Source organism: Patiria miniata, unplaced genomic scaffold, assembly GCF_015706575.1.
Source record: "Patiria miniata isolate m_02_andy unplaced genomic scaffold, ASM1570657v1 HiC_scaffold_3, whole genome shotgun sequence".
Classification (NCBI taxonomy): domain Eukaryota; kingdom Metazoa; phylum Echinodermata; class Asteroidea; order Valvatida; family Asterinidae; genus Patiria; species Patiria miniata.
Window position 1 is genome coordinate 5191266 of NW_024037069.1, and position 15212 is coordinate 5206477.

The following is a 15212-nucleotide window of genomic DNA, read 5'->3' on the forward strand; positions in this document are numbered from 1 at the left end:
GTCTATTGCTCCTACATATTTTCACCGATTTCAACCAAACTTTGTCAAAAGTATCAGTAGCCCAGCCCCAACATGTCACATGACCAAACTGGGGTCAAAGGTCATCATGGGGTCACTGGGGTCAAAAACCTGATTCAAAACACTACTTCCAGAAATTAGATGGCACAATCAAGTGACTCGTGCATGAACACGAATTCGTTGGCCCGCAGCTTTCGAGATCCGAATGAGCTGTTTACAAAACATAGAGATGAGACGTGTTGTCATTTTTTGTGTTTTTCTTACAAATCATCAAAGACAATTAATGCACACATTTTCAGTCAATGAATGAAGATTTCAACTCAAACTTAGATTTATTGTTTCTACAGAAAACCATGGTACACGTATATGTATTCGCAAACTGTATGGAATAAATTTGTAATCTCCAAATTAATCAAACGGAAGGCCATTTCCACTTAGTTGTTAGGCATTTAACAGTAAACCAGTCAAAGGAATATCTTTCATATAGAAATTCAACTGGTAACCAGTAAAGCACGTTTATGGAACAAATCTCTTTGTTGAACAACTCTGTGAAATCAGCCCTTGTGATTCAAAAATAATATGAACACCAATTTTTTGTATTAGTGTAAAACCAAACCCACAACTTTTATATAATTATAATTCACACTATAATTCCGATTGTTACAAGTACGTAAAATCCTACACATGCACACAAAGAAAGAATTTTATATTCATATAGTCCTGAATATCCCTAGAACACACACAGCACACATCAGTGTTTGCAATATCTGAAAAAAAATTATCCTGAAAGATTTCCGTGCAAAGGAAAAAAAAGTTGCATTGGGCATTCAGAACTAATAATTTGTAAAAACAAGACCTGAACGTCATAAATATAGGCCAAGTTCGCGCAAGGACTATAGTTGACCAATGGTTAACTAACGTTTGCCCGAACTCTGTCTAGTCGACGGTGGTTGACTACGCTAGTCGACTATTTGGAACCAGCCTACTGGGGCTGGTTACTTCGCTGGTAACCAACAGCCGCGCGCATTCATAACGCTAGCTTGGAGCCAGGATCCAGAAGTTTTGCGATGACATTTTGACCAGCGTTTGACTAGAGACGTTCGCACGTTGCCATCAGTGCGCAGGCGTAAGGTACGTCACAAATCAACCACTAGGCGACTAATGGTCCTGCCCAAACTTGGCCGTAGTCTTACTGATAATTCGTCAGTGAGGCGAAACCATAAGAATAGCATACTGTTACAGCTTCATGTGAAATACAAAGCAGAGTGCGATTCCCCGAAGAGAATTTGATCCAGTGTTCTGAGGACTCCGTAGAGAAAAGCAGAAATGCAACACAAACAATATTTCTCGAACTCAAACAACTGATAACGATTACAAAGTGACGTATTATCCAAGTGATGTATTGATTTGCATATCGTACGTTCAGCGTGTTAGATGACTTCCCTCGCGATTACCCATACATGTACTTTTGTCTTGGGTATAAAGATGCACACACTCTTGTTTTACTATACTCTCGAGGACAATGCTTTGTATTTCCCTTTGTCCCTGTAATATAACACTCTTCCATGGACTTCCCTCGCAATTACCCATACATGTACTTTTGTCTTGTTATAAAGATGCACTCACTCTTGTTTTACTTTACTCGCGAGGACAATGCTTTGTATTTCCCTTTGTCCCTGTAATATAACACTCTTCCATGGACTTCCCTCGCGATTACCCATACATGTACTTTTGTCTTGGGTATAAAGATGCACACACTCTTGTTTAACTATACTCTTGAGGACAATGCTTTGTGTTTCTCTTTGTCCCTGTAATATAACACTCTCCCATAGACTAAGCACACAAACTTACTACAGAGGACCGTTTCCAACAAAAGACTCAACTCCCGAGGACTGAAAGGATCTGTTGTTCTCCCTTTGTGTGTCTGTCCTCGTGGGTTATGTAGAACACGTACACATGCGCAATCCTCAGCAATAAATGAACGATCTTTGTTATTTGAGGTCATGTGCTGATTAAATCTCGTTTACAAATGGATTTGAGGAGTCGAGAGCAAGCCATGGTGGCCACTTTTTGTACGTGCTCTTCCAACGTGAACAAGAAATGCCGGTTCAGACTAACTGAACTTTCCTCCCGTTGTCTGGTACTAGTGTGAAGTGAAGCTGAGACACTTTTGAATCCCCCACCATCGCAGCGTTAGATGTAGCTGCCATGTTGTCCCATTGTATTGTGGGATACTTACCCAAGTAACCGGCTCAGGGGTCGGTTACTTGGGTCAGGCTCAAGTAAGCGCGAGAAGTCACGTGAGAGTTCTATCGAACGCAGTCCTGCTGGCACGAGTAAGCGCGGAGAAGTAACCGAAAACGCTAATTTAAACAAGTTGGGATGTCATCAACCCACGTGAAAGAATCCCACATTATGGATTTTCCAATATTTCAAATATTTTAATTACGTTTATTTTGTCAGCTGTCAATCATTTTAGTTGCAAAGAAAAAAAAAACCTGACTGATATTGCAAGATACTTAGAAAGAATTAAGTAACGAGTTAAGTTGTGGTTGTATCTGAAATCAAAGTTTTTTTGTGTTCCCCATTGCATAGATCATGCATTTTAAGTTGAAGCCAATCGAATGGAACGGTCTGGTACCAAGCTGCCACCAGAGCATTGCACATGATGTCACAGTGTGGTGATGTAGGTACAGGAATTCAGGACCATCAATTCATCTTGTAATGGCACCAGTCTAGCTGAAAAACCAAATGGCAAAATGAAAATTTGAAAATGAAATTTAAATGGGACACAAAGGTGCATATTTAAGGATTGCATAAAAGAATTTTCGTTACATGGCCCTTTAAGCACTATCAAGCTGTCAATAACAAGATGAATCAAATCCAGGCTTGGGAAGTTTGGCAACAGGACCCAAGCAGTTCGGAGCATACTTCATGCATACTGTGGGGAGTGTGGCCTAGTGGTTAGGGTTTGTGACTCGTAATCAGAGGGTCAAGGGTTCAAATCCAGCTGCTGGCCATGTGTTGTGTCCTTAGGCAAGCCACTTCACCCCGCTTGCCTCTCTCCACCCAGGAGTGCAAATGGGTACCGCCTTTAGCTGGGGAGTAACCTGCGATGGACTAGCATCCCATCCAGGGGGAATAGAAATATTTTCAGTCTGCTGGCCATATATTGTGTCCTTGGGCAAGCCACTTCACCCCCACTTGCCTCTCTCCACCCAGGAGTATAAATGGGTACCGACATTAGCTGGGGAGTAGCCTGCGATGGACTGGCATCCCATCCAGGGGGAGTAGAAATATTCAATCTCCTGGCCATATGTTGTGTCCTTGGGCAAGCCACTTTACTCCACTTGCCTCTCTCCACGCAGGAGTATAAATGGGTACCAGCATTGGCTGGGGAGTAACCTGCGATGGACTAGCATCCCATCCAGGGGGAGTAGGAATATTCAAACTCCTGGCCACATGTTGTGTCCTTGGGCAAGCCACTTCAGCCCACTTGCCTCTCTTCACCCAGGAGTATAAATGGGTACCGCCATTAGCTGGGTGTAACCTGCGATGGACTGGCATCCCATCCAGGGGAAATAGAAATATTCTCAGTCATTTCATGCTACTGAAACCGGAGATAAACGCTGGCCTGATGGGCCACACTGCCTGTACTTTTTTACTCACGCATACAGCTTGAATACGAGAAGTTGTAGGAGTCCTAGTCCAAAAGTTATCAAGACAAGATTTGAGAATGGCCATAGACCTCGGGACCGGCCGAGATACCTACCTACATAATCTTGTCTTCCAGTGGTTTGTCTAGGCCGAGCTCTTCCGGAGTATTGATGCTTAACTCATCTAGGGTGGGACGGAGCTCTTGAACCATGTAGGGATAGATGTTCTTGTGACTTCCGGCCTTGTCCTAAAAAAAAAAAACAGGAACAATAAAAGAATTACTGAAGTAACCGGTATACTTATCAATGGACCATTCAAGATTTCACCATAGGCTCCGCACACTTTTAGTAAACTCCAGCTAAACGGACATCGTACAACTCGTCCAATCGCTCAAGTCGGCCGTCTGACTTAAGTCCTGATTGTCCGTAACGCATTTCCATTGAATTGCCACCCTTGGCAACAAGGCATCGTACCTTAACCGCTTCAAGGACGCGTACAGCCATGGCGCTGTCGTTCAGACGTCGGCACGCCTTCAGAGCGGCAGCAACGATCTTAGGTTCGGGGACCAAGTCATGGCCATGAAGCTCATTCAGGCCTCGTCGGAGCTCCCAGTCATCGATTTCTGGACGGTTGAAGTAGGCCTCCCACCGGGCATCAAACTGCTCGTCCGTCTCCTCCTTCTTGGATGAGTAACTCCTTGATGCAACTGTGCAGAGAAGAAAATTATGGGAAGAAAGTTAAGAAAGTATGGGACAGATGTTAATTTTTACTTTAATACCTGTCACATAGAGCATGGGGGGAAAAAGGGGGGTCAGACAAGTCGACCGTTGAGACAACTCGACTCGGGACAAGTCGCCCGTTGAGACAACTCGACCGTTGAGACAACTCGACCGTATGTGCGATAAATGGAAAGACAAGTCGACCGTTGAGACAAGTCGCCACGCATGTTTTGGGGCTTAGTTTTGGGGATAGTACCGGGGATTTTGACGGCGGCTGATCGCCGTTTGGGAGTTATGACACGTAACAGAGCAGAGCCGATATAGCGCAGCGTGATTGTCCGTGCACATCGTTCGTTTTTGCCGGGCCTGTGCGCGCATCTCCGGTCAACGGCGTGGCCGTACCGTGCACGTGCCGTGCACGTTAGCTGTCTCAACGGTCGAGTTGTCCCGAGTCGAGTTGTCTCAACGGTCGACTTGTCCCGAGTCGAGTTGTCTCAACGGTCGACTTGTCTGACATTCGGAAAAAGGTGTCACACTCGCAGTGTTCTTTTTCTTTACCCCTACATATTTGAATCGATCAAAATCCACACCCCCGTTTTGGAGGATTTCGGCGGATTGAGGATGCCTCCATATTGAACAAGTCAGGGGATTTTGATGGATTCAGGACAGTAAGTCTAGCGGTACTGCAGGATTTTGACTGATTCAGGATACCTCCACATTGAGCAGTTGGGGGACTTTGATAGATTCAGGATGTCAACTCTTTAACTTCTTGGCCACATGTTCAGTGTGTACAATGTACAAAACAATGTACTCCACTCATGGATTCTGATGGACTCACTTTTAGATTCTGATGGACTCACTGGTGGATTCTGATGGATTCACACTGGTGGATTCTGATGGACTCAGGACACCAACATTTTATTTGCATGACAAACTTGGTGGATTTTGGCGGATTCATAATAATAAATAATGGATTCATGATACTTTCTAGCAAAAGGATCAAACCCAGATCTTCCCGCTCATGAGATCCATTGCTTATCCACTAGGCCACAGGTGCTACACAACCGTTGGAGGTAATTTAATATATCTTATAATTCAGCTCTATCAGTATCAGTACTAGTACAGCGCTCTCTGTTGATAGGGTTTGCCGCTGGCAATAGGCTATACATGCTAGCCTAGGCCTATATCCACTAAAAAATAAATTCAGTGAAACAAAGCATGAATATGCACACTGCATTTACCCGACATCACTGAGCCTGAACATTAACTTGGCTGTACAGTATACACATACAAACTTATCGCGGAAATTCACCTATGCAAATTGGGGTCAACACGCCCCTCATTATGACGTCAACGTTGAGTTCGTGCTTGCGCTCATGCCATCAATTTCAGCCCGACTCGCTTCAGTTTTATGAATGAAATCATTATGCATCGGAGAGTGCACATGCCAGAAATTTACAGTAGAAAAGCTCATGATATCTGCTTTCTTTTGCCGAAGAAAGCATCAAAATCGATGACCTATTGCTTGAGTTTTGACAGTTGAAACATTTTTTAGCGGTTTTTTTTTTAGGAACCAAAACTTCTTATTTTTCGAGGGAGTCCATCTTTTTAATCCTAAATTTCTCTCTTCTCGAATTTGGTTCGGGAAAACCGGAATTAGTTCCATATAGAACAGGTTTTCAGCTTTGATATGGTGTGGCACATGTGGGTGGCCGGTCTGATACGGCGATGGCCGCGAGCAATATGCATAAAAATTGCTCGCTAAAACTGCCCAAAATTGCGAACGATAGTGAAGTAATCACGTGATATAAACACGTGTAACGTGCAGGAGATATATATAGCTCAGTGAAAGGCGGTTACGAAGATTAAAGGGATCCCGTTTGATTAAAGGGATCCCGTTTGATGAAATGTGTGTGTGTCTCTTTTTTTCTGTCCCTTTTCCCCTGTATCCCGATGCGACGGGGTTGGGCGGTGGGTTGGGGTGGGGATGGCCCGCGGGTGGGGCGGGGGAGGCCTGCAGGTGGGGTGGGGGAGGGGGAGGGGATGGGGTGGGGGCGGGGGAACAAAAACACAGTGGGTGGAATATGCACATTCTTTGGTTGAATGGCCATTGCACATATCCCAACACCTTGAGGGGCGGGGTGGGGTCCCCTGGGTGGGGGGAAAGGAACGGGAGGGGGGTACTGAGAACCAGGATAATGGAATAATTCCTGTCTTTCATTTCTTACACCTGCACCATATCAGGACCCCATGGAAGGGGAGTGCACATAAGGGGTTCCCGGTGGAGGGGGGGGGGGCGTGGGGGAGGATGCCTCGTGAGTGTAGAGGGGGGCCGGGGTTAGAGTACTCAAAACCAGGAAGCTTAAAATCCGGGGGGGGGGGGGCTCAAAAGGAGGAGGGTGGAATTTCATATTTCCTTTTCTTTTTTCGGTCCTTGCAACATATCCCGACCCTAGTGGGCGATGGGTGGTGGGGGCCCCCACCAACACAGAAATCTTGATATGCAAATTAGGTAAACAGCGCCGCTCATTATAGCATCATCATGAAATTCTTGCTTACCCGCAAAACATCCACTTCGGCCAATTTTCGGCCAGACTCCTTCAGTTTTATGAATAATATCACTGTAGGCCTACATCGGAGGATGCACCTGCCAGAAATTTACATGCTGAAAGCAACAGAATCATGTCCGCTTCCTTTTGCCGAAGACAGAGTCAAAATTGTTAAATGAAAGGGTGAGTTTTGACGATTAAAATATTGTTTTAGCGTTTTCCTTTTTGTAACTCAAACTTCGTATTGTCCAAGGGAGTCCATCTTTCAATCCTGTTTTTCTTCCTTCCAACATTTTGTTTGAGATCAAATGAATTAATTCCGAGTAGTTGAGTTTTTTAGCTGGCGAATGGTGTGGCCTAAGTGGGTGGTCGGTTTAATAGTGCGATGGTCGCGAGCAAAATGCATGGAAATTCATCACTGGAACTGCCAAAAATTGCGAATGATTTTCAAATGATCACGCCGGTTATATCCGGCCCGCCGGCACCGCGCGCGTTCTAATAAAAACCCAAGATTAATAAAATAATCGGTTACACCTCTATGTTCCGACACCCCTATGTTCCGACTGCACATATTCCTATTCCTAGCCCTAAACCCTAACCGGGAGTAACACAATCTAGGTTGTCGGAACATAGGGGTGTCGGAACATAGAGCAGTCACCAAATAATCAAGATGTTTTGTTTTCTGATAAATGATGTGACTTTATTATTGGGAATACCACTTTCTTTTTTTCCTTTTCCCTGCCCTGGATACCATATTCCGACCCTGGGGATGGGGCGGTGGGGGGGGGGGGGGGGGGGGGGCGGGCGGAGCGTGGTGTTCAAACCACGCCAAGAGGGCTGAAATTGTTTTTTCCAACAAGTGAAGTTTGTCTTTTAATTTGGTGCAATGACGTTCCCGACCAGACTTTCTTTTACTGCGATATCATGGACCGGGCCGGGGTTGAGGCGGGACCGTATCATAAGTCCGACGCCTCATAGGTCCGACGCCTCATAAGTCCGAAATTTCGGACTTATGAGGCGTCGGACTTTATTTATTCCGCCTCATAGATCCGACGCCTCATAAGTCCAACGCCTCAAAAGTCCGACAACGGAAAAACGAGTGTCGGACTTACGAGGCGTCGGAGCTATGAGGCGTCGACCTATGAGGCGTCAGATTTATTAGGCGTCGGACCTATGAGGCGTCGGACTTATGGGCCTTTATTTGGTTAGGGGATGTGATTTTGTCGGATTTATGAGGCGTCGGACTTATGAGCGGACCCCGTTGAGGCCGGGTAGGGGTTGTGGGGGCGGGGGATTTCCCAAAACAAAGAGGGTGGAATGTCCTTTATGTTCTTTTAGTTATTAATCTTAAGACGTGCTGCTCTTGGGGGGAGAGAGGTGGTGGGGCCGCATGAGTCGGGGGTGGGGGTGGGGGGGGGGGTTAAGGTACTCCAAACCAGGAGGGTTGAATATCCCGGGGAGCATCAGAAGGGGAGGGCCTGGAATTTCCCAATCTTCTTTTGTTTTCATCATCATCATCATCATCATCATCATCAGACGTCGTAGGCTACTGCCCGTTGACGCAACAACCGTCCACTTCTTCTGGGTTGTGTGACTGGTGAAGGGGTGATTTCCTTCGCTGAAGGGTCGCCGCAGTTAGTTTATCCACGCTGAGACCGCTCCATCTGGTGAGGCCGTCGATCCAGCGGAGTTTGGTCATTGCATTATATCCCGACCCTTGGAGACAGAGGGTGGGGGCCCCGACAAACTATTCACAGAAACCTTCGTATGCAACTAGGCGAACAGCTCCGCTCATGATGACGTCATTGTCAAGTTCTTGTTTCATTACGCGCATGACATCGTCTTCGGCCAATCTCACTGGGAGTCCATCTCTTCAATCCTATTTTTCTTCTTTCCAACATTTGGTTCGAATTCAAATGAATTTATTCCGAATAGTTGAGGTTTTCAGCTGTCGAATGGTGTGCCACATGTGGGTGGTCGATTTGATAGTGCGATGGTCGCGAGCAATATGCATTGGCATTTTTCGATGGAACAGCCAAAAATTGCAAATGATTTTCAATAATTGATCACGCCATCACCGCTTGCGTTCTAATAAAAAAAACAAAATTAATCTAAAAAGCAAGATGTTTTGTTTTCTGATGAATGATGCACCTTCATTACATTATTGGGAGTAGGCCTACCCCTTTCATTTCATTTCCCCTGTCCTGGATATCATATTCAGACCCCCGGGTGTGGCGGGGGCGGGGTGTGCGGTTCAAGCCATGCCAAGAAAGCTGAAATTATTTTCTTTTCCAACAGTGATTTTTGTCTTTTTACGGTGGTGGTGCAATTACGTTCCCGGCCAGACTTTCTTTTTTACTGCGAGACTGGGTTGGGGTGGGGGTTGAGGCCGGGTAGGGGTTGTTGGGGGTCGGGGGATTTTCTTCCAGTGATTCTAAGTTCCAAATCTGCATGCCCAGTGGGTGGGTATGGGAGCGGGCAGGGCTGGTGGATTTACCAAACAAAGGATTGCATATTCTTCAAGTAATTTTATTCAGACTTGCTTGCCCGTGGGTGGAGGGGGGGGGGGACGGGTTGGATTTCCCAAAACAAAGAGGATGGCATATCATTCCTGGGAGAGAGAGGGGGAGAGAGAGGTGGAGGGGTTATAGTACTCCGAACCAGGAGGGTTGAATATCCCCGGGAGAGCCGCAGATTGGGAGGGCCTGGAATTTCTCAATCTTCTTTTGATTTGGTCCTTGCATTATAATCCCGATCCTTGGGGCAGAGGGTGGGGGCCACGACAAACTATTCACAGAAACCTTCGTATGCAAATTAGGTGAACAGCGCCGAATTTTATGACGCAATCGTCAAATTCTTGCTTTAAAATACGCGCATGACATCGTCGTCGATCAATTTCGGCCACTCTCGCTAGGAGTAGGAGTCCATCTCTTCAATCCCGTTTGTCTTCTTTCCAGTATTTGGTTCAAATTCAAATGAATTTATTTCGAATAGTTGAGGATTTTAGCTGTCGAATGGTGTGCCACATGTGGGTGGTCGGTTTGATTGTGCGATGGTCGCGAGCAATATGCATGGACATTTTTCGAAGGAAATGCCAAAAATTGCGAATGATCAGTTAGTCTGCATACAGTATACACGTACGTACGTGCAGCAGAGCAGGGGATCTACCCGATGTTCCCCAATACCGATGTTCCCCCAAATCCATAGGATTAGGGTTAGGGTTAGGGTTATATTGGTAAGGATTTCGAGGAACATCGGTATTAGGGAACATCGGAATTGGGGAACATAGACATGCACCCGTGCAGGAGCTATGGAAGAAGCGTTACAAAGCAAGGATTCCGTTTGTTGATGGCCTTTTTTTTCGTCCCTTACTATCCCAAAGCGACGGGACGGGGTTGAGTGGGTGGGGTGAGGGAGGCCCGCGGGTTGGAGTGCAGGTTGGAAGGGTGGGGAGATAGGGGGCGGTGCACCGGGAACACTCCATGCACATTTTTTATTGACCCTTTTGGCCTTGCCAATTATCCCGACCCCTTGGGGCGGGGCGGGGATAAAATTTCCTTTGTTCCTAATTTTTCCTTTTTTCCGTGCACCATTATCCAGACCCCGGGGAAGGGGGCGTTAGGGACGGGGGGAGGGGCGAATGGGGGATGGGGGCAAATGGGGGATGGGGCCGCGTCCCCACTTCTACGCCTGTGCAATTTAAGTGTGGGTGTGTGTGTGTGTGGGGGGGGGGGGGGAGTTTAGAGTACTCCGAATCAGGAGGTTGGAATATCATGGTTTTTTTATTCACCCTTTGCGCTGTCCCGTGGCGCGGAATGGAATATGGGGTGAAAATATCTTATTTTCATGCAATGATGTTTTTGGGGTTTTTTTGGGGGGGGGGGCTTTATACGAAAACTTAAAAACAGTAATCATGAAAAATATAAAATTTAATAAAAATGCAAATTGCAGAAACGAATATCTCATATCTATTTTGTGAAAATGTTGTGGCTCTGAAAAGAGCCGTTTTGGTTTTAGTTTGTTGATTCGATGATTTCTTCGAAGGCTTGGCCGACACTTTCTTCTGCTTGCTCGATGTGTTCTTGCTGGCTGGCTTCTTGGCTGGCTTCTTGGCTGGCTTGGCTGGCTTGGCTGACAGATGTATATTTGACTTGGATGGCGTTTTCTTGGCAGGTTTCTTGGGTGACTTCTTCGGCGCGGGTTTCTTGACTTTATTCACCATTTTGGCTTGCTTGGCTTTTCTGCAATCTTGGCTTTCATTTCCCGTTCCTTCTTGGCCTTGATTCTCTCCTTCTCCTTAGCTACATTAGCCTTGGCCGGCAGCCTTCTCTTTCTCCTCGGTGGTGTCAAACTTGAACGTACCAGCGGCTCCCTTACCTGCCATCCGAGTGAGCCTCCAACTTCATTGATTCATGTTTTATTATTTAAAAGTTTACTCTAGCATGGCTTATTACACAGAAATTCTTAGGGTGGATTATCTGGATCCGCACGTCCGTACCCCCGTGGGCGTACCAAGCACCTCCCGCATGCAAAAAAAAAATATCTTTTTTCGCCTCTTTGGCCGACGTTCTGACTTGGTGGGTCCTTTTTCCGCAAGTTCAGAATATTTTCTCTAAAAATTGGAGCAAAGTACATGTATTTGAAATGCCTTCCTTTGTCAGAAACCAACAAAATAGAAACTGCATTCTCATGTTTAGACGATACACAATGACATCAGAGGAGAATAACAATCAGTACTGTCGAACTATTCGCTCACAAGATGCCTTTGATCACTAGTTCTCCATAATTATTTAGAGTATTTTGTATTCGGAGTATTCATCATTTTCCATCGTTTCTGACCTTTCAATAACATTGGACTTAAAGGGAAATCTTAAGGGCTCCGCTAAGCCTCATATAATTATGTCAGACGCATATAGGCCCCAAGTCCGGCAAAATCTAATATAAGGCCCATAACTGTTATAAAATTCCGACGCCTAGGTCCGACACCTCATCAGTCCGACGCCTAATAATTTGGAAATTTCGGACTTCCGAGGCGTGGCGGGGGTCCAGGTTTATCATCGGAGGAGTCGGACTTGCGATATATAGGCCTAAGGCCCCAACCTTGATAGTATAGCCTCCCATGCAGCTACGGAACAACTCGAAATTTGGTTAATCAGGGTATATATATTGTTTTATTTCGTAGTACTATGCAGTTTTCTTTGACCATGGAGGGATGGTTTGACTTTCAGGTTTTGAGTTATCAGTGTTGACTTTATCCAGATTTCGCTTATTCCAATTTGTCAGCGTTTTCACGAAGGGGTGAATTTGCCGCAATAGGTGTTGGGGTTTAACGGTTAGGGTTAGGTTTGGGGAACAGGTATAACATAATGCACCCGTTGAACTTGCAGTGGTTGTCAGAAAAGAGGTTTTAAGTTGGTCACGATTTGGAATAAACATTTCGCATACTACTGACTAACTTTTGAAACACAGATGAAACTTCAAAGATGTACCAATTACAGAATAATGGAACAACAATTGCGAGGTACCGGTATCGTAACTAATCCCCATAGATGTTTGTCTGGTCGTGAAAACTAAATCCCACACACTTGTTGTTTTGGCAAATAACCGATACCCATTCCCCACCCTTTGCACGAATTTGTCTCTTCGTAAAAAATCAAAAGACATTCAGGTGAAGGTTTCTCAACATTGATTTGATTGTTATGATTTCGTTGATTTTATCTGATTTTGACCCAGACTTCTTTCCAAAAAATGTTCGTTGCGTGCAATTTCAGCCGGAACAAGAATTTTGAAAAAAGGTATGATTTTTGGATTGATAATTTAGTCCCTCCGTAAAAACGCTGAAAACCTTTTGCAATTTGATTCAAAAATTTCAAAACTATTTTTTAAAAGACTTGTCATGCTTACTGCTTACTGCTTACTTACTCTGATTCGATTTTTAAAGAACGGGTTTTTGACTATGTATTAGCCTGGGGGAGATTATAATCTGGATTGTTTGTTTTGCGTCTGTTCTTTGACGACTCTTCGGAATTGCCCCCATGATCTACCCCTTTCGTGAAGTTGGCATCAAGTGTATTTCCTTTTATTTTCATGCCTTTGTTGTTATAACTTCTCGACATTATTGACAAGTGGTGAACATTCATATTCGTACTTGTATTAGTCATCTAAGTTAAAAACAAACACATTCTTGTCCTGGTGTAAATCAAAGAGTAAAAACAGTAAAAACAGCATGCAAGAACTGACAATAGTAAAACTTACACTTAAATTAACCTATGAATAAAACATACCTGTAAAACACAATAATTTTTAAAATGATAACATAAAGACTGATAGCAAAAAGACACGATGCCTATCCGCCCTGGGCTAGCACTATGACAATGAAATATAACTTTAAAAATATGCCGGGGAAAAAAGGATAAAGAACTTTAAAAATGTTTTTTTTTCCATCGTCGTAAAATACTAAAAACCACAGGTGCAGATTTTGAATAGTTATTAAACTTAAATAAAGTTATTTTGTACTGTGTTTTCCAGTGGCTAATTCACAACAAATGATGTAGAGATCTAAACGGTCTTTCATATTTGCTGTATTATTATGTAACTTTGAATATACATGTAATCCCAAATTGCATTTTGGTCAAAAATAAAATGAAGCAAGCTTCGAGTCGAACTCCGATTTGAAAAAAAATTGACTTGAAGCTCGCCGATCCCCTGGATCATCCAATACATGTACATACACGTATACGTATTTGTATGCAGGATGTATGCATAGTGCTTGGCCGTGGCGTGGGAACGTATCAGATTACATATCGGCCGACCGCAATATCGATCGGTTCAAAAATAGATGGTCCGCGCGGGAATTGACCTGGATTGACCCGCAAACGTTCGGGTTGTCTGTGACGTAGGCAAGTCACCGACATATTTTTCTAAAAATGACTGCAAGTGCGCAGGCGTGCAAATTCCCGCACGATGCATAGGCCAAGTTCGTATGTGCAGTATAGTACACACACATTGATTGTCAACAATTTGTAGTCTGCATCAAACATCTCTATTCCCATTCAAATGCATGTGTGGTTCAAATCAAGCATGTCAAGTGCCGTGGAAAGTTCACTCGATAAGCTTGACTTCTTCATCATTCATGTTCTTGCGCGCGACAAATCCACTCCATTTGAACAAATTTTATTACACAAAAAATCTCAAAATTACTAACCAACAGGTCGACTACAAGCCTGAAGACTAATCACCGTTCTTGTCTTGCTCACAACACTCGATATTACTCGTCGATACATTGTGGTTTTTGGTGTGTAGAAATTACGTGCAAAACGCTGGAAAATCCACACAACCGGCGAATTCACTTGCGGTGACCTTTGAACCTGGCCGGCCGGCGCGGCCGGCTCGAGGTAGCCGCGGATTTGGCCAGATTACTGCTGCGTATTCAGCCGCGGGTTCAGCCGCGCATTCACAAAAATTTAGAAATAAATGTATAATACATGCGGCAAAAGGTGATCTATTTTCAAGAAAGATAACTCCATTTTATTCAACGAATTTTCCATAACAATACTTTTTTTCACGCCATATATAAACAAAAATGACATCAGCAACCTTTTTTATCCACTATTTAAAAAAAATTTGATCAAATAATTACCATTGAACTAGCTGCATAATGGGAATCATGCAGTGGCGTAGCCAGGAATTTTTCAGTGGGGGGGGGGGGGGGGGGGGGGGGCGCTGGGGGGGGGGGGGGCTGGAACATTTCATGGGGGGGACGTCAAGCAGGGGCGTCAATCGCTTCTCAAAAGTGGGGGGGGGGACATACCTTGATCATAACTGATGCAAGCGCGAAGCGCGAAGCCCTTACGGCGTGGGGTTCGGGGCCCGCTTAAGGGCCCCGAAAAAAATTGGATTCTAGATGTTCTGTGGTGTGATTTGAAGCAATTTCTTACGACTTTCCTCCATGCTTTAACTAATATTTTCTTGGCAAACGATAATTATTTGAACATCGTTTTCGAGGTTGGAGACATTGAATCAGCTATCGGTATTCTGAGCTATTGGCGTGGGGTTCGGGGCCCGCTTAAGGGCCCCGAAAAAAAAAAATGGATTTTCGATGCTCTGTGGTGTGATCTGAGGCAATTTCTTACCACTTTAACCAATAATTATCTTAGCACAAAAGATAATAATTTAAACATAATTTTCGAGGTTTTCTCAGCTAAAGGCATAAGAAAATTTTGTGAACATTGTTTTCGAGGTTGGAGTCATTGAATCAGCTACCAGAATT

At 44.6% G+C, this 15212-nt stretch overlaps 1 protein-coding gene across 2 annotated transcripts; it reads right to left on the reverse strand.

The window, feature by feature from the left end:
- Positions 1-2453: 2453 nt before the first annotated feature.
- Positions 2454-14335, reverse strand: LOC119737659 (cytochrome c oxidase subunit 5A, mitochondrial-like). Of its 2 annotated transcripts, none has more exons than XM_038212150.1 (4): positions 14148-14335; positions 4149-4381; positions 3791-3922; positions 2454-2753 (listed from the first exon to the last, which is right to left on the reverse strand). In XM_038212150.1, the coding sequence occupies exons 1-3, from the start codon at positions 14224-14226 to the stop codon at positions 3791-3793; spliced, it is 444 nt and encodes a 147-aa protein (XP_038068078.1). In that variant the 5' UTR covers positions 14227-14335; the 3' UTR covers positions 2454-2753. The 2 variants fall into 2 exon arrangements, with proteins under 2 accessions (XP_038068078.1, XP_038068077.1); XM_038212149.1 differs by having other exon boundaries at positions 2454-2757; positions 14148-14334.
- Between the last annotated feature and the right edge of the window lie 877 nt (positions 14336-15212).

Coding starts and splice junctions, on each gene's coding strand:
- LOC119737659 (XM_038212150.1), bottom strand. CDS start 14,226: ATGTATCGACGAGTAATATCGAGTGTTGTGAGCAAGACAAGAACGGTG. Junction 4,382..14,147: donor GGCTTGTAGTCGACCTGTTG/GTTAGTAATTTT, acceptor TTCTCTGCACAG/TTGCATCAAGGAGTTACTCA. Junction 3,923..4,148: donor GCGTCCTTGAAGCGGTTAAG/GTACGATGCCTT, acceptor TTTTTTTTTTAG/GACAAGGCCGGAAGTCACAA.